The 22,784-nt window shown below is 44.1% G+C and overlaps 1 protein-coding gene and 1 long non-coding RNA gene across 2 annotated transcripts; both read right to left on the bottom strand.

Moving 5' to 3' along the window:
- Positions 1–5,573: 5,573 nt before the first annotated feature.
- On the bottom strand, positions 5,574–7,703 carry LOC140724489 (uncharacterized). Its single transcript, XM_073038936.1, has one exon. The coding sequence runs from the start codon at positions 7,347–7,349 to the stop codon at positions 6,213–6,215; it is 1,137 nt and encodes a 378-aa protein (XP_072895037.1). The 5' UTR covers positions 7,350–7,703; the 3' UTR covers positions 5,574–6,212.
- A 13-nt stretch (positions 7,704–7,716) lies between these two features.
- Positions 7,717–12,225, bottom strand: LOC140724491 (uncharacterized). Its single transcript, XR_012098144.1, has 3 exons — positions 12,120–12,225; positions 9,094–9,218; positions 7,717–7,750 (listed from the first exon to the last, which is right to left on the bottom strand). It is a non-coding gene; the product is annotated as an uncharacterized lncRNA (long non-coding RNA).
- Between the last annotated feature and the right edge of the window lie 10,559 nt (positions 12,226–22,784).

The raw sequence follows: 22,784 nt of genomic DNA on the forward strand, positions 1-22,784 counted from the left end.
CAGTATTACTTCTGACTTTTATCCTGTTAAGCAGTTTCATGTGTGACACCTTATCAGATGCTTTCTGAAAATCCAAATAAATGATATCCAATGCCTCTCGTTTGTCCATCCTGCTTATGACTTCCTCGAAGATCTGTAACAGACTTGTCAGGTAAGATTTCCTTCTACAGAACCTATGCTGACTTTGTCTTATTATATCATTAGTCTCCTAGTACCCCAAAACCTCAACTGTTATTATGACTCCACGCTTTCCCAGCCACTGAGGTTAGGCCTACTGGACTATAATTTGCTTTACTTTGCCTTCCTCCCTTCTCAAAGAGTGGATTGACATTTGCAATCTTCCTGTCCCCCAGGACTATGCCAGGATCAAGTGATTCTTGACGTGTCATGACCGATGCATCTGTTATCTCTCCAGCAACCTCTCTCAGGACTCTGGGATGTAGTCCATCTGGTCCAGGTGACTTATCCACTTTAAGAACCTGAGTTTGCCTAGCACGTTTTCCTTTGTAATAGCAATGACACTCACTCCTGTTCCCTGACACTCACGGATCTCTGGCACACTGGTGGTGTCTTCCACAGACAAGATGGATGCAAAGTACCTATCAAGTTCATCTACCATCTCTTCCCCATTTGTACCCCATGAGCATCATTTTCCAGTGGTCCAATATCAACTCTCGCCTCCCTTTCGTATATTTTTATAACTGGCTTATATTATTGTATAGTTTGCTGTCATATTTCACCTTTCCCCTTATAGCTTTTATTTTAAATTTGCCGGTTGTTGGATGTTAAAAGCTACCCAATTATCCAACCTACTACTCACTTTTAATACCTTATATGCTTTTATACAGTCCTTAACTTCCTTTGTCAGCCACGATAGCCTAGCCCCGCTGTTTGAGAACTATGTCTGTGGGACATATCTATCCTGTACATTATGAACTATTCCCAGAAACGTCAGCAATTTCTGCTCTAGCGTCATCTCCACCAGCATCCTTCTCCAATCCACCTGGGGAATCACCTCTCTCACGCCTCTGAAATTCCCTTTCATTCCATTGAGATACTATGCATCTTGCCTGTGCTTCTCCCTCACAAATTGCAGTAGGAATTCAATCATATTATGATCACTGCCTTCTAATGGTTCCTTTACATTAACCCCCCTCATAAGATCTGGATTATTACACAACACCCAATCTAGGATAGCAGTTCCCCGAGTAGGCTCAACCATCAGCTGCTCTAAAAAGCCATTCCGTTTGCATTCAATACATCCCCTCTTTTGCGATCTCACGACAATCTGACTTTCCCAATCCTCCTGCAGATTGAAGTCACCCACTACAGTTGTGTCGTTAAATTTATTACATAAATGCCAAACATCCAGCAGTACCTGGGGCAGAAGTGAGGATACATGCTTTTACCAAGGAGAGAAGGTGTTTTTGAAGCTGAAAGGCCTGAAGGTAGATAAGACACCGCAGAGTTCAGAAAGAGGTAGTTGAACAGATTGTGAAGGCATTAGAGTCATAAAACACTACAACACAGGAAAATGCCATTCGGCCAGTCTAGTCTGTGCTAAAGCATTACTCTTCCGAGTTCCAACAACTTCCACCTGGACCATAGCCCTCCATATGCTTCTCATCCAGTGACCTAAGCAAACTTCTCTTAAAGATTACAATCATCCCTGCCACTTGCTCTGGCAGTTCGGTGCACACTCTCCCCGCCTCTGAATGAAGAAGTTCCCCCTTAGTTTTCTCTTCAAGTGATGAGTAATGATCTATCACAAATCACTAGATTTTGGAACGGTTCTGGTGGACCAGAAATTTGCAAATGTCACTCCACTCTTTAAGAAGAGAGGGGGCACAAGAATGAAAATTATTGGACTGTTAGTCTGACCTTAGTGGTCAGGAAGATGTTAGAGTGTACTAAGAGTGTGTGTTTTGGGTACTGTAATTGGGGAAACATGATGAAGTAGGCCAAAGTCAGCCGGATTGTTTCGAGGAAATCTTGACTGACAAATCTCTTGGAATACTTTGCGGAAATAACAGGCAAGATAGATAAAGCAGAGGCAGTGTATGTTGTTTGCTCGGATTTTCAGATGATCTTCAACAAGGTACCCCATGCAAGGCTTATTGAGAAAGTAAGGAGGCATGGGATCCAAGGGCACATTGCTTTGTGCATCCAGAACTGGCTTGCTCACAGAAGACAAAGAGTGGTTGTAGACTGGTCATATTCTGCATGGAGGTCGGTGACCAGTGGTCTGCCTCAGGGATCGGTTCTGGGTCCCCTACCCTTAGTGACTTTTATAAATGACCTGGATGAGGAAGTGGAGGTACGGGTTAGTAAATTTGCTGATGACACAAAGGTTGGGTTAGGTTGCAGGGGGATATTGATCGTCTGCAAACCTGGGCTGAGAAGTGGCAAATGGAGTTCAACCCAAAGAAGTGTGATGTGGTTCATTTTCTTCGGTCAAGTATGATAGAATATAGTATTAATGGTAAGCCTCTTGGCAGTGTGGAGGAACAGAGGGATCTTGGGGACGGAGTCCATAGGAGACTCAATGCTGCTATGTAGGTTGACTCTGTGGTTAAGAAGCCATACTGTGCATTGGCCTTAATCAACCGCAGGCTTGAGTTTAAAAGCCGAGATGTAATGTTCCAGATATATAGGACTTTGGTCAGACCCCACTTGGAGTACTGTGCTCAGTTCTGATCGCCAAACTACAGGAAGGATGTGGAAGCCATAGAAAGGGTGCTGAGGAGATTTACGAGGATGTTGTTTGGATAGGGGAGCATGCCTTTTGAGAACAGGTTGAGTGAACTCAGTCTTTTCTCCTTGGAGTGATGGAGGATGTGAGGTGACCTGATAGAGGTGTTCAAGAAAATTAGAGACATTGATCGTGTGGATAGTTAGAGGCTTTTTCCCAGGGCTGAAATTGCTAGCACGAAAGGACATAGTTTGAAGATGCTTGGAAGTAGGTACAGAGGAGTTGTCAGGGGTAAGTTTTTTTACACAGAGAGTGGTGAGTGCTTGGAATGGGCTGCCGGCAATGGTGGTGAAGGCGGACACGATAGGGTCTTTTAAGAGACTCCTGGATAGGTACACGGAGCTGAGAAAAATAGAGAACTGTAGGTAACCCTTGGCATTTCTAGAGCAAGGACATGTTCGGCATCGCTTTGTGAGCCAAAGGGCCTGTAACGTGCTGCAGGTTTTCTATGTTTCTAAGGTGCTGCACGTGAGGCTGCTTAACAGGATCACAGCTCATGGAATTACAGGAAAGAAACTTGTACTGACAAGGGAGAAAGAGTCAGAATAATGTGGGCAATTCTGTTTTGCTGTCGGTAACTAATGCTGTTCTGCAGGGGTCAGTATTGAGACCGCATCGTTTCATGTTAAATCTGAATGATATGGATGACGGAATTGATACCTTGGTGACGAACATTGCAGTTGATACAAAGATAGGTACGGGACAGGTAGTTTAGAGCAAAGCGGGAGTCTGCAGAAGGACTTCGATAGGTCTGGAGAATGCCAGCAAAGTAGCAGTTGAAATACAGTGTATGCAAGTCATGTACATTTGGTAGAAGTAATTGGGTGTAGGAAAAAAAATGGGAGAAACTTGAAAAAAATTAGAGGTGCATAAGTGCTTGTGAGTCCTTGAGCAAGAGGCGCTAAAGGTTTGCTTGCAGATGGAGTTGATTAAGGATGACAACTGCAATGTTAGCAATATAAGAGCAAGGATGCGATACTATAGCTTTATAACGCATTGGGCAGATCACTGTTGGTGTATGGTGAGCAGATTCCGACCTGTACTTCCGAATTATTATCTGAGCAAAGGATGTGCTTGTATTGGAGTGGGTCCGGAGAAGTTTCAAAGAATGATTCCAGGAAGACCAAGAGTGGATGACCTGGATGAGGAAGTACGCGGGAAGGGATTCACTCAGTCATCCAACCTACAGAAATTTATCAATATCCACTGCTGCTGATTTCCACACACAAATAAATCAAAAGGGATTTCCCCAATCAAATCGATAATTAATCGATCAATAGCCCCCAAACAACACGGCCCAGCCGGACACATAACAGGGGACTTTACATCTCACAACACTGGATTCAGTAATGAAACCCGTGATAAATGTTGTTGTCCCTCTGAAATCATAAGAAACGCACATTAAGGTGCATTTAAAAGCGAGCGCATCCCACAGGTGACATCACACAGACCCCCCTCGTGCCTGACGTCACGCATAGGCTTCCCACACCGCGATCTGCCCTTACGTGCACAGCGTCTTACGTCATCCATGCGCTGCTGAGCTCGGGCTTTCAGTTTAATAGCTGGGCTAATAATCGCGTGACCAGCCCTCCCCCACCGCTGTCAACAGAGGATTCAGGGGCTGCGCTATTCCCATTGGTGCAAAGCGATGTCAATCACTTGTTACCACCAGTCGCAGAGGTGGACAAGTCCAGAGGGCGTTATCCCCGCTGAGTTCGCCTCCCGCTCCGGCTTCAAACTCCACATCACAGCGGAGTAAATGTCCGTTTTTTGATTTATTTCCATTTCCCTCCAAGGGAAGTTGGGGCTTTTGTGAAGCGTCTTCTGCGGCCGGAGTCTGATGCGTCGCCGAGAGGTAGGAGGAGACCGCTCGGCCCGTCGGTATGATGCTAGTTCCCTGGGGAGGGAGAGGAGGGATTTTATTGAAAGGAAAACGATGGTGTGAGAGGGGGCGGACAGGATGTTTGTCCCGGTGGAAATCTGTGGAAATGTCTGAGCCCACGATGGTGGCGAGCAGAGGGATTCACATTGGGGGGGGGGGGGGAACACCGGCAGACAGTTGACCTGCAAGTGGGGCCAATGACAGGGGTAGGAGGTGAGTGGTTGGGGCAACACGGGGCTACAGAAGATGGACATTTTTTGCACAGAGGATTAACAAAGTGGTTAGAGAGTATTTGTTATAGAGAGTTCAATATCCCTGAATATGATCCCTGAAATGGTTGGGTCATCATATAAAGAAAAATCAAATGTGATAACCCTTTCATTTAGAGAATCGAGGACGGAGAGGTGAACACATTGAAATGCACATCATTACCGTTTGAAACAGGGATCCCAGTCTCTGAAAAAGGGGGTGGTTGCCTATATTTTATAATAAAACCCCTATTGTTTTACCTTTACCTCCTCTCCCAGTTTTATGCTTGCCCTGGTCCTTCACACCCCCTTACCTGCTTAAGATTCAGCCCAGTAGCAACAGTCAGCAATTCATTCTTTTCGGCTTTTTCTGATGCCTCAGGGGTTGGCACTTCCAGAAATTTATAAATGTCCATTGCTGCTGATTTCCACACACAAATAAATCAAAAGGGATTTCCCCAATCAAATCGATAATTCATCGATCAATAGCCCCCAAATTTGTTCATATCCCAGACGCACGCCCCAAATTTTTTACGAACCATAATGCTTTAGAAACAAACCAGCACCAATAGACTACACCTGGAGTCTGGTTTTGATGTTAAATCTATCTTTATTAGAATCTACTTGTAATATTGCAACTTAAACAAGATAAACAGAAGTTAACAGTGTTAAGTTTATAAATGTGTGTAAATGTAACTCCCAAACTATTGAGCTCCGGGGAATCAAGGCTTGGAGTCTTGAGATGGTTAAGTATGAAAGTTCAGTTCAACAACAGAATAGGTGATGAGAGAGAGATTTGTAATCCAGGGTAAATGGCGAGTGCATGCAAATATGTAGAATTCCACAGGTTCTACGGTGGTAAAACGAGAGAACAGTCGCTGTAGATTTTATCCATCATTGTTCCAAATCCACATACAAATTCTCACCGAAAGTGACTTCTCAGAAGGTGTATCGTCTTCAAGTGAACTACCACACCACAGCCAGGCAAGGGTTAACACATAAGGGGTCTCCACAGGATACACCAAATCAGATCCACCCCTATGGATCAAACAAAGTGACAACCACACATTCGATGTACGGTGAATCGATAATTAACCCACACTTGTGGGCAAAGGAAAGTTCCAAACAGTGACCCTTGGCCACTAGTTCCCCGGTTTCAATCCTTCCATTTTTCCTCCTTCATCTCCGTCTGACTCTGAGTGTCTGTGTCCTCGGTTAAAACTAAACAAGCTGCGAGCGATGTAAACAAGCTGCAAGTCAGACTGATTCACCTTCTTAATCTCTCTCTCTGTCTTAAAATGACAGTCCACAGCAAACGAAACCCAGGGATTCATAACAACGGCCAGTCCCCACTGTGAACTGACTGGTGTGCCAGTAGTTGTGATGACTGAGTGAATCCTATCCCACAGTCTAAGCAGGTGAACGGCCTCTCCCCAGTGTGAACTCGCTGATGATTCTGTAGGTTGAATGACTGAGTAAATCCCTTCCCACAGACTGAGCAGGTGAATGGCCTCTCCCCAGTGTGAACTCGCTGGTGTCTCTGTAGGTGGGATGACAGTATGAATCCCTTCCCACAGACTGAGCAGGTGAATGGCTTCTCCCCAGTGTGAACTTGCTGATGTACCAGTAGGTTGGATGACTGAGTGAAGCCCTTCCCACAGTCTGAGCAGGTGAATGGCCTCTCCCCAGTGTGAACTCGCTGATGTACCAGTAGGCTGGATGACTGAGTGAATCCCTTCCCACATTCTGAGCAGGTGAACGGCTTCTCCCCAGTGTGAACTCGCTGATGACTCTGTAGGTGGGATGACAGTCTGAATCCCTTCCCACATTCTGAGCATGTGAATGGCTTCTCCCCAGTGTGAACTCGCTGATGTACCAGTAGGTTGGATGACTGAGTGAAGCCCTTCCCACAGACTGAGCAGGTGAATGGCCTCTCCCCAGTGGGAACTCGCTGATGTACCAGTAGGTTGGATGACTGAGTGAATCCCTTCCCACATTCTGAGCAGGTGAACGGCATCTCCTCACTGTGAACTCGCTGATGACTCAGTAGGTTGGATGACTGAGTGAATCTCTTCCCACAGTCTGAGCAGGTGAATGGCCTCTCCCCAGTGTGAACTCGCTGATGTACTAGTAGGTTGGATGACCGGGTGAATCCCTTCCCACAGACTGAGCAGGTGAACGGCTTCTCCTCAGTGTGAACTCGCTGATGAATCTGTAGGGTGGATGACTGAGTGAATCTCTTCCCACAGACTGAGCAGGTGAATGGCTTCTCCCCAGTGTGAACTCGCTGGTGATTCTGTAGGTTAGCTAACCGAGTGAATCCTTTCCCACAGACTGAGCAGGTGAACGACCTCTCCCCAGTGTGAACTCGCTGATGTTCCAGTAGGGTGGATGACTGAGTGAATCCCTTCCCGCAGACTGTGCAGGTGAATGGCTGCCCCCTGGTGTGAACACGTTGGTGTGCCATTAGGTCAGATGACCGAGAGAATCGCTTCCCCGAAATTCAGCAGATGACCAGCCTCTGCCCAGTGTAGTGTGATCTGACTGGTGTGTCCACAGGTGGGAAGACAGACTGAATCCTTTCTCACACACAGAACAGATGAATGGCGTTGCCCAGTGTGATCTTGCTGATGTACCTTCAGTTGAAATGACCAAGTGAATCCATTCCCACTGTCTGAGCAGGTGAACGGCCTTTCTCCTGTGTAAAATGCCGGGCTTGCTAGTTGTTCAAATGACCAAGTGAATCCCTCCCCACAGTCTGAGCAGGAAGGATGGTCGATTGAATCCCTCGCTCCACTTCTTAAATATCCAGACAGAGAGAACAAAACAGAAAAGATTCCTGGAGACGAATTCCTTCTCATTTTTAACCTGTAAAAGATTTACAAAATCCATCAATGGATGTAGGACAACATTTCAGATGAGATTACTTGAGTTGCCAAGGTTTGATTTGGTATCACACTGTTACATTGAGGTTAAACCGAAGTTGGAAGAGAAATCATCTCCTGACTGGGCAGAGTGCTGGTATCTGAAATGACCATCAATCCCCATATGTGTTTCAAGTTCCAACTCCTTAAAGTGCAGGGTTACAAGCTGCAGCTGGATGCATTTCTTGTAAGTGAGGGCATCAGGGACACTACAGGTCTCCCCATCTTCCCTCCAATACCCCCTCTAATTTGTAATAACCAGTGTGTACATAAGTCTTGCACTGTGCATTTTTTTTACCCAGTGACAAGATGTGCACAGTGATTTTTTTATAGAGAGGTATTCATTTTCACAGCGAGCAAATCACTGTCAACAGGAACTTTGATCTCCTCTGGGTTCGATCCAGTTCATCTGCACACTCACACAACCTATGTAGCAGGCCTGTAATGAGTAATGAAGGATTTTCTTACCAAAGTTTTTGCATATTGTCCATATGTGGTTTACTTGCTAAGTTATGCTTTAAAAGTCAGATTTCCAAATATCACTTCACTTCTTCCCACTTGCAAATTCCCCAGCAACTTTTGCAACACCAGAATACACACAAGTATCACCAGTTTCGGTATTCCCCTGAAGCCTCCCCCAATGACTGACAGTGGTGAGCTCAGTGATGGCAATGCCAATGAATATGAAGGGAAGGGCAGTAGTCTGTCTCACTGGAGTCCGGCACATGTGTAATGTGAAAGCTACTTGCTGCCCAGGGCAAAGGTGTTTGATATCATTATTGTACTCAGAGAGAATGGGACAAAACATGCTCTCACGGGTAGAAAAGTCCAGAACAAGAGGAGGTAGAACAAGCAACAGACACAAAATGCTGGAGGAACTCAGCAGGCCGGGCAGCATCTATGGAAAAGAGTACTAATGCTGAATTTTGCCGGCATTTTGTGAGTGTGTTGCTTGGATTTCCAGCATCTTCAGATTTTCTCTTATTAGTGACTGGAGGTAGAACAAAGGTGATTTTCTCAACTGGTGATGTAAAAGATTTTGTTCCCTTTCTCTCAGTTCCTAATCCTTGCCTTTATTATAGCTGGAGCTCAGCTCTGTCTGAAAGATCCATCGGTTCCCATTCACTCTGCAGCCGGAAGCTCCCCAGGGCCCGTGTACGGATCATGGTGCTGAGAGACAGGGATGAGAGCAGGACTGTCCCGGGATTGTTGGCCACGGTGTCCAGATTTCACAGGAATTGTTGTGAATTCAGTGTTTAAGATAAAAACATGGAGAATCGTTCTTACCTGCAGCTGACATTTTCAAGGCCTTCTGTGTACTGTGCGCATGCGTGATACTCGGGGACGTTCTCAGCCTGACGCCGGCGCATTTCATCGGCACTTCAGCACAGCAAAATTCTTAACGCATGGCCCTATGGGTAATCACGGTGCCATTAACCATTTCTGCAAGCACCGGTTCAATGTCCATGCCTCATTTTTTTTATATATAGTGTGTATAGAAAAAATTTGCAGCTGTTTTAACGCAGAAAGCGGCTCCCATAAACAATATACTCAATATCAACGTGTATCTAATGCCAAAGTAAAATGCAGTTATAAAACACAGGAGATTCTACAGTTGCTGGAAATACAGAGACGCACACACACAAAACGCTGGAGGAACTCTGCAATTCAGAGAGCAACTAAGAAGCGGTGTATACAGGCTAGGCATGCTGAAGGGGCTTGGCCTAAACATTGTCTTTTTATTCCTCTCCACATTTGCTGCGTGAAATTAACCACCATTATTTCGGTCAACGAGTTTACAAATGTTTCTGACCTTTCTTTTGTAGCCACATCCTGCTGGTCTGATTCCTCCTCCTGGTAAACTCTAGACCCCATCTCTCTCTGGAGCCCCAGAGCCCTGACTCAGGCTGGCAACACTTTGGTTTCTGACTCTGCACCATCGAAGATTCACTCGCTGGTCTGCTGTCAGACTTTAGAGGTGCATTATGTTACGAGACCGCAGGTTCGTTTACTGTGAGTGTCGCTTTAAGTGCCTGAGTGAGGCGGGACTGTGACGTCAGACACACGGAGAGAGAGAGAGAACGTCAAAACCACAGTGAGGTCATCGTCTTATTCACCCTGGAGAAATTCATGCAGGTGTATAAGATGATGAGAGGCATTGGTCGTGTGGATTGCCAGAGGCTTTTTCCCAGGGCTGAAACGGCTAACACGAGGGGGAATAGGTTTAAGCTGCTTGGAAGTAGGTACAGAGGAGATGTCAGAGCTAAGTTTTTTAAACAAAGAGTGGTGTGTGTGTGGAATGCACTGCCAGTGACGGTGGTAGAGGCAGATACAATAGGGTCTTTTAAGAGACTCTCAGATAGGTACATGGAGCTTAGGAAAATGGGTGGCTATGTGGTAGAGTAATTCTAAGCAGTTTCTAGAGTAAGATACATGGTCAGCACAGCAAAGTGGGACAAAGCATCTGTAATGTGTTGTGCATTTATATGTTTCCATGAAATTCACAGGAAATCTCCTAACCAACGGAGTGGTGACTAGTTGCAATCTGTCATCTCAGGGAGAGTGAGAGGGGAACGGCAGGGATAGATTTTGATATACTGATATGGAACAGAAACATGGGCAGGAACCAAATGGGCTGAGTGGCCTTTCTAGTGTACATTGTGAGTGTGGTAGAGACAGTAAGTACCTGAGACACGGGATTTGATAGAGAACTGATTTATCGTTCACAGATCCACAATATTAAATGCCAGTCTAGTTTAAGGCTAACATCGGTAGAACAGACTCCTCCAATATTCACTGACCAGGGTTCAGTCCTGGGTGCGATGAACAGCCGCAAGAACTGCAGAATCTGACAGTCACAGTCCCTCATGAACCTGCAGCTGCCTTCAGTCACTGTGATGGTTAAACATTTAACACAGAGCTGATTTGAACTTCCACCCTGATGTAGGAGCACTCAGACCGAAGATTTAGGGGAGAAGGGAAAAAAAGAGATAATAAAGTTGTTTGCACCATTAGGGATAAACAGAGAGGAAGAAGTGGAAAGTTTCTTGAATGCATCTATTTTATTGCTAGGAGCATTGTAAGAAAGGTGGATGAGCTTAGAGTATGGACTGATAACTGGAAAAATGATGTTGTATCTATTAGTGAAACATGGTTGCAGGAGGGGTGTGATTGGCAACTAAATATTCCTGCATTTCGTTGCTTCAGAAGGGCGGGGGGGGGGGGGGGTATTGCAATACTTGTCCGAGAAAATATTACAGTGGTGCTTTGACAGGATAGATTACAGGGCTCATTTAGGGAGCCTATTTGGGTGGAATTGAGGAATGGGAAAGGTATAGTAACACTTATAAGGGTGTATTATAAACCACCTAATTGGGAGCGAGAATTGGAGGAGCAAATTTGTAAGGAGATAGCAGATATTTGTAGTAAGCACAAGGTTGTGATTGTGGGAGATTTTAATTTTCCACACATAGAAACATAGAAAATAGGTGCAGGAGTAGGCCATTAGGCCCTTCGAGCCTGCATCGCCATTCAGTATGATCATGGCTGATCATCCAACTCAGAACCCTGTACCTGCTTTCTCTCCATACCCCCGATCCCTTTAGCCACAAGGGCCATATCTAACTCCCTCTTAAATATAGCCAATAAACTGGCCTCAACTGTTTCCTGTAGCAGAGAATTCCACAGGTTCACCACTCTGTATGTGAAGAAGTTTTTCCTCATCTTGGTCCTAAAAGGCTTCGCCTTTATCCTTAAACTGTGACCCCTCATTCTGGACTCCCCCAACATCGGAAACAATCTTCCTGCATCTAGCCTGTCCAATCCCTTTAGAATTTTATACGTTTCAATAAGATCCCCCCTCAATCTTCTAAATTCCACCGAGTATAAGCCTAGTCGATCCAGTCTTTCTTCATATGAAAGTCCAGCCATCCCAGGAATCAATCTGGTGAACCTTCTTTGTACTTCCTCTATGGCAAGAATGTCTTTCCTCAGATTAGGGAACCAAAACTGCAAACAGTACGTCAGCTGTGGCCTCACCAGGGCCTTGTACAACAGCAGTAGAACCTCCCTGCTCCTGTACTCAAATCCTCTTGCTACGAATGCCAACATACCATTTGCTTTTTTCACTGCCTGCTGTACCTGCATGCCCACTTTCAATGACTGGTGTACAATGACACCCAGGTCTCGTTGCACCTCCCCTTTTCCTAATCGGCCATTCAGATAATAATCTGTTTTCCTGTTCTTGCAACCAAAGTGAATAACCTTACATTTATCCACATTAAATTGCATCTGCCATGAATTTGCCTACTCACCTAACATATCCAAGTCACCCTGCATCCTCTTAGCATCCTCACAGCTAACACTGCCGCCCAGCTTCGTGTCATCCGCAAACTTGGAGACGCTGCATTTAATTCCCTCGTCGAAATCATTAATATATATTGTAAACAACTGGGTCCCAGCACTGAGCCTTGCGGTACCCCACTGGTGACTGCCTGCCAATCCGAAAAGGTCCTGTTTACTCCCACTCTTTGCTTCCTGTTTGCCAACCAATTCTCTATCCACATCAATAACATACCCCCAATACCGTGTGCTTTAAGTTTACACACTAATCTCCTGTGTGGGACCTTGTCAAAAGCCTTTTGAAAATCCAAATATACCACATCCACTTGTTCTCCCCTATCCATTCTACTAGTTACATCCTCAAAAAATTCTGTAAGGTTTGCCAGACATGATTTTCCTTTCACAAATCCATGCTGATGTTGTCTGATGATTTCACCTCTTTCCAAATGTGCTGTTATCACATCTTTCACAACCAACTCTAGCATTTTCCCCACCACCGATGTCAGGCTAACCAGTCTATAATTCCCTGGTTTCTCACTCCCTCCTTTTTTAAAAAAGTGAGGTTACATTAGCCACCCTCCAATCCTCAGGAACTAATCCAGAATCTAAAGAGTTTTGAAAAATTATCACTAATGCATCCACTATTTCTTGGGCTACTCTGGGATGCAGACCATCTGGCCCTGGGGATTCATCTGCCTTTCATCCCTTCAATTTACCTAACACCACTTCCCTACTAACATGTATTACCCTCAGTTCCTCCATCTCACTAGACCCTCAGTTCTCTACTATTTCCGGAAGATTATTTATGTCCTCCTTAGTGAAGACAGAACTAAAGTTGTTATTCAATTGGTCTGCCATGTCCTTGTTCCCTATGATCAATTCACCTGTTTCTAACTGTAAGTGACCTATATTTGTCTTAACCAATTTTTTTCTTTTCACTTATCTATAAAAGCTTTTACAGTCAGTTTTTATGTTCCCTGCCAGCTTTCTCTCATAATCTTTTTTCCCTTTCCTAATTAATCCCATTGTCCTCCTCTGCTAGACAGTGAATTTCCTCCAGTCCTCAGGTGTGCCACTTTTTCTGGCTAATTTGTATGTTTCTTCTTTGGACTTGATACTATCCCTAATTTCCCTTGTCATACACGGGTGCACTACCTTCCCTGGTTTATTCTTTTGCCAAACTGGGGTGAACACTTGTTGTAGTTCATCCATGCAATCTTTAAATGCTTGCCATTGCATAGGAATGTTGAGGAACCAACCAGAGAGCAGGCCATTCTACATTGGGTATCGAGCAATGAGGAAGGGTTAGTTAGCAATCTTGTCGTGCCAGGCCCCTTGGGTAAGAGTGACCATAATATGGTGGAATTCTTCATTAAGATGGAGAGTGACATAGTTAATTCAGAAACAAAGGTTCTGAACTTAAAGAAGGGTAACTTTGAAGGTATGAGATGTGAATTAGCTAAGATAGACTGGCAAATGATACTTAAAGGGTTGACGGTGGATATGCAATGGCAAGCACTTAAAGATTACATGGATGAACTACAACAATTGTTCATCCCAGTTTGGCAAAAGAATAAACCAGGGAAGGTAGTGCACCCGTGGCTGACAAGGGAAATTAGGGATAGTATCAAGTCCAAAGAAGAAACATATAAATTAGCAAAAAAAAGGCGGCACACCTGAGGACTGGGAGAAATTCAGAGACCAGCACAGGAGGACAAAGGGCTTAATTAGGAAAGGGAAAAAAGATTATGAGAGAAAGCTGGCAGGGAACATAAAAACTGACTGTAAAAGCTTTTACAGATATGTGAATAGAAAAAGATTGGTCAAGACAAATGTAAGGACCTTTACAGTCAGAAACAGGTGAATTGATCATAGGGAACAAAGACATGGCAGACCAATTGAATAACTGCTTTGGTTCTGTCTTCACTAAGGAGGACATAAATAATCCTCCGGAAATAGTAAGGGACCGAGGGTCTAGTGAGATGGAGGAACTGAGGTAAATACATGTTAGTAGGGAAGTGGTGTTAGGTAAATTGAAGGGATTAAAGGCAGATAAATCCACAGGGCCAGATAGTCTGCATCCCAGAGTAGCCCAAGAAATAGTGGATGCATTAGTGATAATTTTTCAAAACTCCTTAGATTCTGGATTGGTTCCTGAGGATTGGAGGGTGGCTAATGTAACCCCACTTTTTAAAAAAGGAGGGAGAGAGAAACTGGGGTATTATAGACCGGTTAGTCTGATGTCAGTGGTGGGGAAAATGCTGGAGTCGGTTATCAAAGATGTGATAACAGCACATTTGGAAAGAGGTGAAATCATCGGACAAAGTCAGCATGGATTTGTGAAAGGAAAGTCTTGTCTGACGAATCTGTTACGTACCCGTGACACATGACAGTGGTACCCTTGTCACGTGACTGGGGTTGAAGTTATACTGGACTTGAGGTAATGGTCTTGTGATGGTGGAGTGATGTCATTTTCCCGCCAGTAGAGGTCATGTGACAAGTTTTTTTTACAGGGTATAAAAGGAAGACCCACCCTGTCAGGTGGGGCAGTTCGTGGCTAGATTTGCCAAGATGACTTCATGTCACTGTGTGATTTAATGTGATGACGCAGTTTAGTTGAAAAATGAAGTTTTATCTAATGCCTAAAGTTTAAAAGTTCATTGCCAGCGGTTTCTTTGCTGGTGGAGAGTGAAGATAAGAATTTGGAAGATAAAGATCGAGGAGAATCGATTTTCGACGGTGGAAAGTTCGACCTTGTGTGATCCTCATTCGGAAGGATTTCGTTGACTGTTCTCGTGTTAATCTCCGCTGGGATTGCGGGAGATTGAGAATAGTGTGGAAGGAAGGTCAGTGCCTTTAAGCCGTTATATTTCATAAAATTCTTCGTGGGAAAGTTCGACGCCGGGGATAGAAGGACAACGACGTGGAAGAGAATTTAAATCGCCTTAAAAAGTCTCTCCTTTTAAATGGACTGTGAGCTTTTGAACTTTCGGCATACCGCTTTAAAGAACTGTTATTTTTCAATACCGCTTTAAGAACTGTTTGAACTGCAACGCTATTAAGAACTGCGAATCTGCCGCACAGCAGCTGAATTCTGGTTAAGCTAATGTTTGTTTACTTTTGGGGGGTTTGTTTTCAGTGTTTAATAAACGTGTTATTTGTTATAAAAACCCTTGCCTAACTCATATATATTTATTGTTGCCTGAATACGTAACAAATCTTATAGAATTTTTTGAAGATGTAACTAGTAGAGTGGATAGGGGAGAGCCAGTAGATGTGGTATATTTAGATTTTCAAAAGGCTATTGACAAGGTCCCACACAGGAGATTAGTGTGTAAACTTAAAGCACATGGTATTGGGGGTATGGTATTGATGTGGATAGAGAATTGGTTGGCAGACAGGAAGTGAAGAGTGGGAGTAAACGGGACCTTTTCAGAATGGCAGGCAGTGACTAGTAGGGTACCGCAAGGCTCAGTGCTGGGACATCAGTTGTTTACAATATATATTAATGATTTAGATGAGGAGATATATGACAGAAGAAAAACGAAGACAACTTGTTAATAAAAAACTACAATATAATACACTCCAGACATATCGTACAGAAAAAGTAATTATGAGAACTAAACAGAAATATTACAAATTAGGTGAAAGATCACATAAAATTCTTGCTTGGCAGTTGAAAACAGAACAGGCTTCTAAAACAATAAATGCAATTAGAACAAGTGTAAATAAGATTACCGGTACTTATAAACCTTTAGAAATTAATGAAACTTTAAAAAAAATTTATACTGAACTATATCAATCAGAATCACAAAATAAGATTGCTGAGATAGATAATTTTTTATCACAAATAACCCTTCCAAAATTAAATTTGGAAGAACAGAAAGGATTAGATAGGCCCTTTATATTAAAAGAGGTTGAAGAAGCTTTAGGATCACTTCAGAGTAATAAATCCCCAGGATAAGATGGTTTTCCTCCTGAATGTTATAAAAAATTTAAAGATTTATTAATTCCTCCTTTTATGGAATTAATATACCAAGTGGAAAGAATGCATAAACTCCCACAATCTTTTTTAACAGCGATCATAACTATATTGCCAAAAAAAGATAGGGATCCTTTAAAACCAACATCATATAGGCCTATTTCTTTGTTGAATACAGATTATAAAATAATCGCAAAAATTTTATCTAATAGAATATCTAAATATTTACCAAAATTAATACATATGGATCAAACAGGTTTTATTAATAACAGACAATCAATAGATAATATAACCCGGTTACTTAGTATAATTCATTTGGCACAAAAAAGAGAGGAAATGAGTGTGGCAGTTGCTTTAGATGCAGAAAAAGCATTTGATAGATTGGAATGGGATTTTTTATTTAAGGTATTGGAAAAATATGAGTTAGAAAAATCTTTTATACAATGGATTAAAACCTTAAATACTAATCCTCAAGCTAAAGTAGCTACAAATGGTCAGATTTCAACACCATTTTGCTTAACGAGGTCAACTAGACGAGGCTGCCCATTATCACCTGCTTTATTTGTATTGGCAACGGAACCATTAGCTGAATTAATTAGAACAGATTCATACATTGGGGGCTTTAGAGTTAATCAAGAAGAATATAAGATTAATTTATTTGCTGATGATGTTTTGATTTATTTAACAAACCCATTGCAATCTTTGCAAAGATTATCTTTTAGATTGGAAGAATATGGGAAAGTATCAGGGTATAAAGTACATAAGAGATAGGAGCAGGAGTAGGCCAATCGGCCCCTCAAGCCTGCTCCGCCATTCAACAAGATCATGGCTGATCCAATCTTAACTCTAGTTTTCACCGAATCCCACAAGGCAACAGTGCCAATCAACAGGGCACCATGCCGCCCATTTTATTTTATTATTCGTCCCGCCCAAACCCATGTGATCACCCGGGGGAAAAAAAAACAAGTTGCCAATTGAGGAGAAAAAATCTGGAAAATTCCTCTCCGACCCATCCAGGCTATCGAAAACTGGTCCAGGAGATCACATGGCTGATCTAAACCTAGCCTCATGTCCACTTACCTGCTCGCTCACCATATCCCCTAATGCCATTTTTATCCAGGAAAATGTCTATCTCCGTTTTGAATTTATTGAGTGTAGTAGCTTCCACAGCTCTCTGGGGCAGTAAATTCCACAGCCCCACTACCCTCTGAGTGAAGAAATTTCTCCGCATCTCAGTCCTGGAACGGCATCCCCTTATTTTAAGATTATGCCCCCTAGTCCTAGTTTCACCCATCATTGGGAACATTCTCCCCGCATCCACCCGATCAAGCCCCTTCACAATCTTATATGTTTCAATAAGATCGCCTCTCATTCTTCGGAACTCCAATGAGTAGAGTCCCAATCTACTTAACCTCTCATCATACATCAACCCACCCATCCCCGGAATTAACCTAGTGAACCTTCTCTGCACTGCCTCGAGAGCCAGTATGTCCTTTCTTAAATATGGACACCAGAACTGCACGCAGTACTCCAGGTGTGGTCTCACCAATACCCGGTACAACTGCAGTAAGACCTCCCTGTTCTTATACTCCATCCCCCTAGTAATAAAAGCCAGCATTCCATTGGCCTTATTGACCACCTGCTGCACTTGCATACTAACTTTTTGTGTTTCCTGCACCAGGACCCCCAGATCCCTTTGCACAGAAGCACTTACCAATTTCTCTCCATTTAGATAATAACTTGCTCTATTATTTTTCCTGCCAAAGTGCAAGACCTCACACTTGTCAGTATTATATTTCATCTGCCAAATGTCTGCCCAATCACTCAGCCTATCTATGTCCCCCTGCAGGGTTTCAATGTCCTCCGCACTCATTACACTCCCTCCCATCTTTGTGTCATCGATACGTTGCACTTAGTCCCTTTCTCCAAATCATTAATATAGATTGTAAAGAGTTGGGGTCCCAACACCGACCCCTGCGGAACACCACTAGTCACCAACTGCCAGTCTGAGAATAAACCATTTATCCCAACTCTCTGTTTTTTGTTAGAAAGCCAATCCTCCACCCATGCCAGAATATTATCCCCAATCCCATGATTTTTTACTTTAAGTAATAATCTTTGGTGTGGCACCTTGTCAAATGCCTTTTGGAAGTCCAAATACACCACATCCACTGGTTCCCTTTTATCTACCCTATATGTTTTGTCCTCAAAGAACTCCAACAAATTTGTCAAACATGACTTCCCTTTTGTAAAGCCATGCTGACTTTGTCCTATTAAGCTATGTTTATCCAAATGCCCTGTTACTGTTTCCTTAAATATCGATTCCAACATTTTGCCAACCACAGATGTTAGGCTAACTGGCCTATAATTCCCAGCCTTCTGTCTATTGCCCTTTTTAAATAAAGGAGTTACATTAGCATTTTTCCAATCTGCCGGGCCATTGCCGAGTCCAGCGAGTTTTGAAAAATTATCACTAATGCATCCACAATCCCGACCGCCACTTCCCTTAAGACCCTAGGATGCAAGCCATCTGGTCCAGGGGGTTTATCCACCTTCAGTCCCATTAATTTATCAAGTACCATTTCCTTGGTGATTTGAATCGTAGTTAGCTTCTCTCCCCCTCGAGCCCCCTGTTTATCGAGTGTTGGGATAATTTGAGTGTCCTCTACTGTAAAAACTGATACAAAATATTTGTTCAGCGTTTCCGCCATCTCCATGTCCCTACCATTAATTTCCCGGTCTTATCTTCTAGGGGACCAACATTTACTTTAGCCACCGTGTTTCTTTTTATGGCAGAGGGGAAGAAACTGTTCCTGAATCACTGAGTGTGAGCCTTCAGACTTCTGTACCTCCTTACCTGCTGGTAACATTGAGAAAACCACATGCCCTGGGTGCTGGAGGTCCTTGATAATGGACGCTGCCATTCTGAGACATGGCTTCTAATCCTCTGGTAATCTTATAAACGTCTATCCAGTCTCTCCCCAGCCGGCAAGGCTCCAGAGAAAACGACACAATTTTGTCCAACCTCCCGTTATAGCTCAGGCCCTCTAATCCAGGCAATATCCTGGTAAACCTTTTTCTGCGCCCACTCCAAAGCCCCGACATCCTTCCGAGAATGGGAGCGACCAGAACTGTATGAAACACTCCAGATGTGGTCTAACTAGTTTTATAAAACTGCAACACAACTTCCCGACTTTTGAACTCAATGCTTCAACTGATAAAGACAACCATGTCATTTTCCTTCTTAACCACCTGATCAATCTGTGCAGTCTCTTTCAGGGAGTGATGAACTTGGAGTCTAAGATCCCTCTGATCATCGACACTGTTCAGGGTTTTGCATTTAACAGTGTACTGTCTCATACATTCGACCTACCGAGCTGCCAAGATGATCATCACTAATCAAATCTCACTGAGATTTCTCAAGTCCTGTTGAATTTATTGCCAAGTGCACAAGTACGGGAAGGTACAGGTACAGAGAAACACTGACTTGTGGCAGCATCACAGGCAAGTACATTCAGATAACACACAGAACAGCAATTATACAATTCTCTGTCAGTAACAGTATAGAAACGTGTTTTACGTCATCCTGCTAATAGGACCAGAACAACAGGGGCTGAGCGGCGGCTCATCTCAGACGGTTCGGTGTGAAGGTCTCACAACCCGGACCGACCCCGGCAGATTCCGTGAAGGAAGCGAGGCGAGGCCTCCCCCACCCCCACCTTTTATTCTCCAGTCCTGCCGAAGGGTTTCGGCCGGTAATGGCGACTGTATTCTTCCCCTAGATGCTGCCCGGCCTGCTGAGTTCCTCCAGCATTTTGTGCGCGTTGCTCGAATTTCCAGCAACTGCAGATTTTCTTTTGTTTGAGTTCGGGAAAGTTAACTCACCACTCAACGTCAGACCTCCCCGCTCGGGACCGACTTCAATACTCACCGAAGGGAAATTGTTGGTGTTGCCCCGCAGAGAATAATCCGTCTCCGGCACCCCGTCCAAGGGGGCGAGGACCCCCTCCCGATCCCGATCCCGAACCCGGACCCGCCGCTGACCCACTTCCACAAAGAACGAAAAAAACACTACCTGGCGGCTCGTGCCTGTGAGCATGCGCAATCTGCGTCACAGGCGGTGGGCGGGGCCACGGAAACAAACCCGCAAATGCTGCCGATCTGCGGTAAAACATGATCACGTTTCGCTGGAGGGTCTCCCATGTGACCGGTGACTGTTCCTCGCCCTTCACATACTGCCCTACCCACCGCCGCATTTCCCACATTATTTCATTATTTCCCTATATCATTTCCATACGTATTTAGATTTTCCCTCCGTATCTTCCCCGATCCCTTTCCCTCCAGCCCCAGGTCACAGAGTTATAGTTTTGATTCACCTCCCATCCCGACACACAGTTCAGACCCACACAGAAATGAGCTGGTTTCTTTTAAATTCGTCAACACACACAAAATGCTGGTGGAAAGTAGCAGGTCAGGCAGCATCTATAGGGAGAAGCGCTGTCGACGCTTCGGGCCGAGACCCTTCGTCAGTCCTGAAACGTTCCGAAACGTGGACAGCGCTTCTCCCTGTAGATGCTGCCTAACCTGCTGCGTTCCACCGGCATTTTGTGTGTGTTGCTTGAATTTCCAGCATCTGCAAATTTCCTCGTGTTTGTCATTTAAATCAGTCTATGTTTATAAACACTCATTTCTATTCACATTCCTCTGGCCTCACTGGACAGGAACACTGAAACATTAAGTGAGAAACAACAGGAGGAGGCCATTCGGCCCCTTTAACCATCAGCAAGATGAAGGCTACTCTCCCATCTCAGCCACATGCTTCTACCGACCCTCATTTTCTCAATCCCTTCGGTCTCCACAAATCTGCCAGCCTCTGTTTTATGTGAGGATGATCACCGAGTCTTCAACACCCTCTATGGTGTGGATTTACAGACATTCACCACCCTCGGCGTGGAGACATCTCAGTCCCGACATTTTCACTGCCATCATATTTGACCTACTAAAATGAACCACTTCACACTTACCTGGGCTGTCCTCCATCTGCCACTTCTCAGCCCTGTTCTGCATCCTATCAATGTCCCGCTGTAAACTCTGACAGCCATCCACACTATCCACAAAACATCCAACCTTTGTGTCATCAGCAAACTTACCAACCCATCCCTCCACTTCCTCATCCAGGTCATTTATAAAGAACACAAAGAGTAAGGGTCCCAGAACAGATCCCTGAGGCACTCCACTGGTCACCGGCCTCCATGCAGAATATGACCCGTCTGCAACCACTCTTTGCCTTCAGTGGGCAAGCCAGTTCTGGATCCACAAAGCAATGTCCCCTTGGATCCCATGCCTCCTTACTTTCTCAGTAAGCCTTACATGGGTTACCGTATCAAATGCCTTGCTGAAATCCATATACACTAAATCTACTGCTCTTCCTTCATCAATGTGTTTAGCCACATCATCAAAAAATTCAATCGTGCTCGTAAGGCACGAACTGTCCTTCACAAAGTCATGCTGACTATTACTAATCATATTATACCTCTCCAAATGTTCATATCCATAGCGACGTATCCAACTCGATGCTTTCCAAAAGCTGCAGCACATCCTCTTTCTCAATATCTACATGCTCAAGCTTTTCAGTCTGCTGCAAGTCATCAGTACAATCACTAAGATCCTTTTCCATAGTGAATACTGAAGTAAAGTATTCATTAAGTACCTCTGCTATTTCCTCCGGTTCCATACCCACTCTCCCACTGTCACACTTGATATCTCAGGGTGAAAGGTGAAATATTTTTGGGGAATCTGAAGGGGGATTCTTCACTCAGAGGTTGGTGAGAGTGTGGAATGAGCTGCCAGTGGAAGTGGTGGATGTGGGTTCGAGTTAGACACTAAAGAGAAATTTGGGTAAGGACATGGATGGGAAGTGTATGCAGGTAGTTGGCAGTAAAAGCACAAAAGGGTCGGTATTGACTAGAAGGGCCGAAATGCCTGTTTCATTGCTGCTGGGCTCTGTGACTCTAATAATATTCTGATATGTAATTTCCACAGTCATGTGCTTTGCTGCTAATTATCGAACCCAGTAATTTACAGCATGGGTGTAGAGGCTGCCCAGTGACTGTTCCTGTGATCAAAGTCACTGAGACGTCTCATCATTGAGCAGATAATGTCTTCAACATTCTCCTTCACTCAGTCCATCACTCAACACCTTCCATGTTTACAGGAAATCACAGAACTCACAGAGAAGGAAACCGTGACAGAGTAATCCCCGCTTTTCCTCAGACCTGGTGATGCGGAAAGGCTCCCAGTCCCAGAGAGTGATGTGGGAATCAGGAATGAGTTTGCAAAGTTGGACAAAATGCTGAAAGGATTTCTGCAGCTCGTTACGGTAAAACAATGCACCGAACTGAAAATGACATTGAAATATTGCTGACGTAACAAAGTACGTCAACAAAGTTCGGCCCATCATGTTGAGCTCAACCAAATAAATTAGCAACCAAATGGCCACTAAACTGATTCCTTGTGCCTGCACAATGTCCATCTCCCTCCATGTTCTTCACATTTATGTGCCTGCCTCAGCGTCTCTTAAAAGTCTCTAATATATCTGCCTCTACCATCAGCCCAGGCATTCCAGACACCCACCAATCTCTGTGTGAATGAACTT

This window comes from Hemitrygon akajei, unplaced genomic scaffold, assembly GCF_048418815.1.
Source record: "Hemitrygon akajei unplaced genomic scaffold, sHemAka1.3 Scf000250, whole genome shotgun sequence".
NCBI classification, from domain to species: Eukaryota; Metazoa; Chordata; class Chondrichthyes; order Myliobatiformes; family Dasyatidae; genus Hemitrygon; species Hemitrygon akajei.

What these genes read in the sequence shown, in the direction of transcription:
- LOC140724489 (XM_073038936.1), bottom strand. Translation starts at nt 7,349, where the DNA reads ATGGCACACCAACGTGTTCACACCAGGGGGCAGCCATTCACCTGCACA.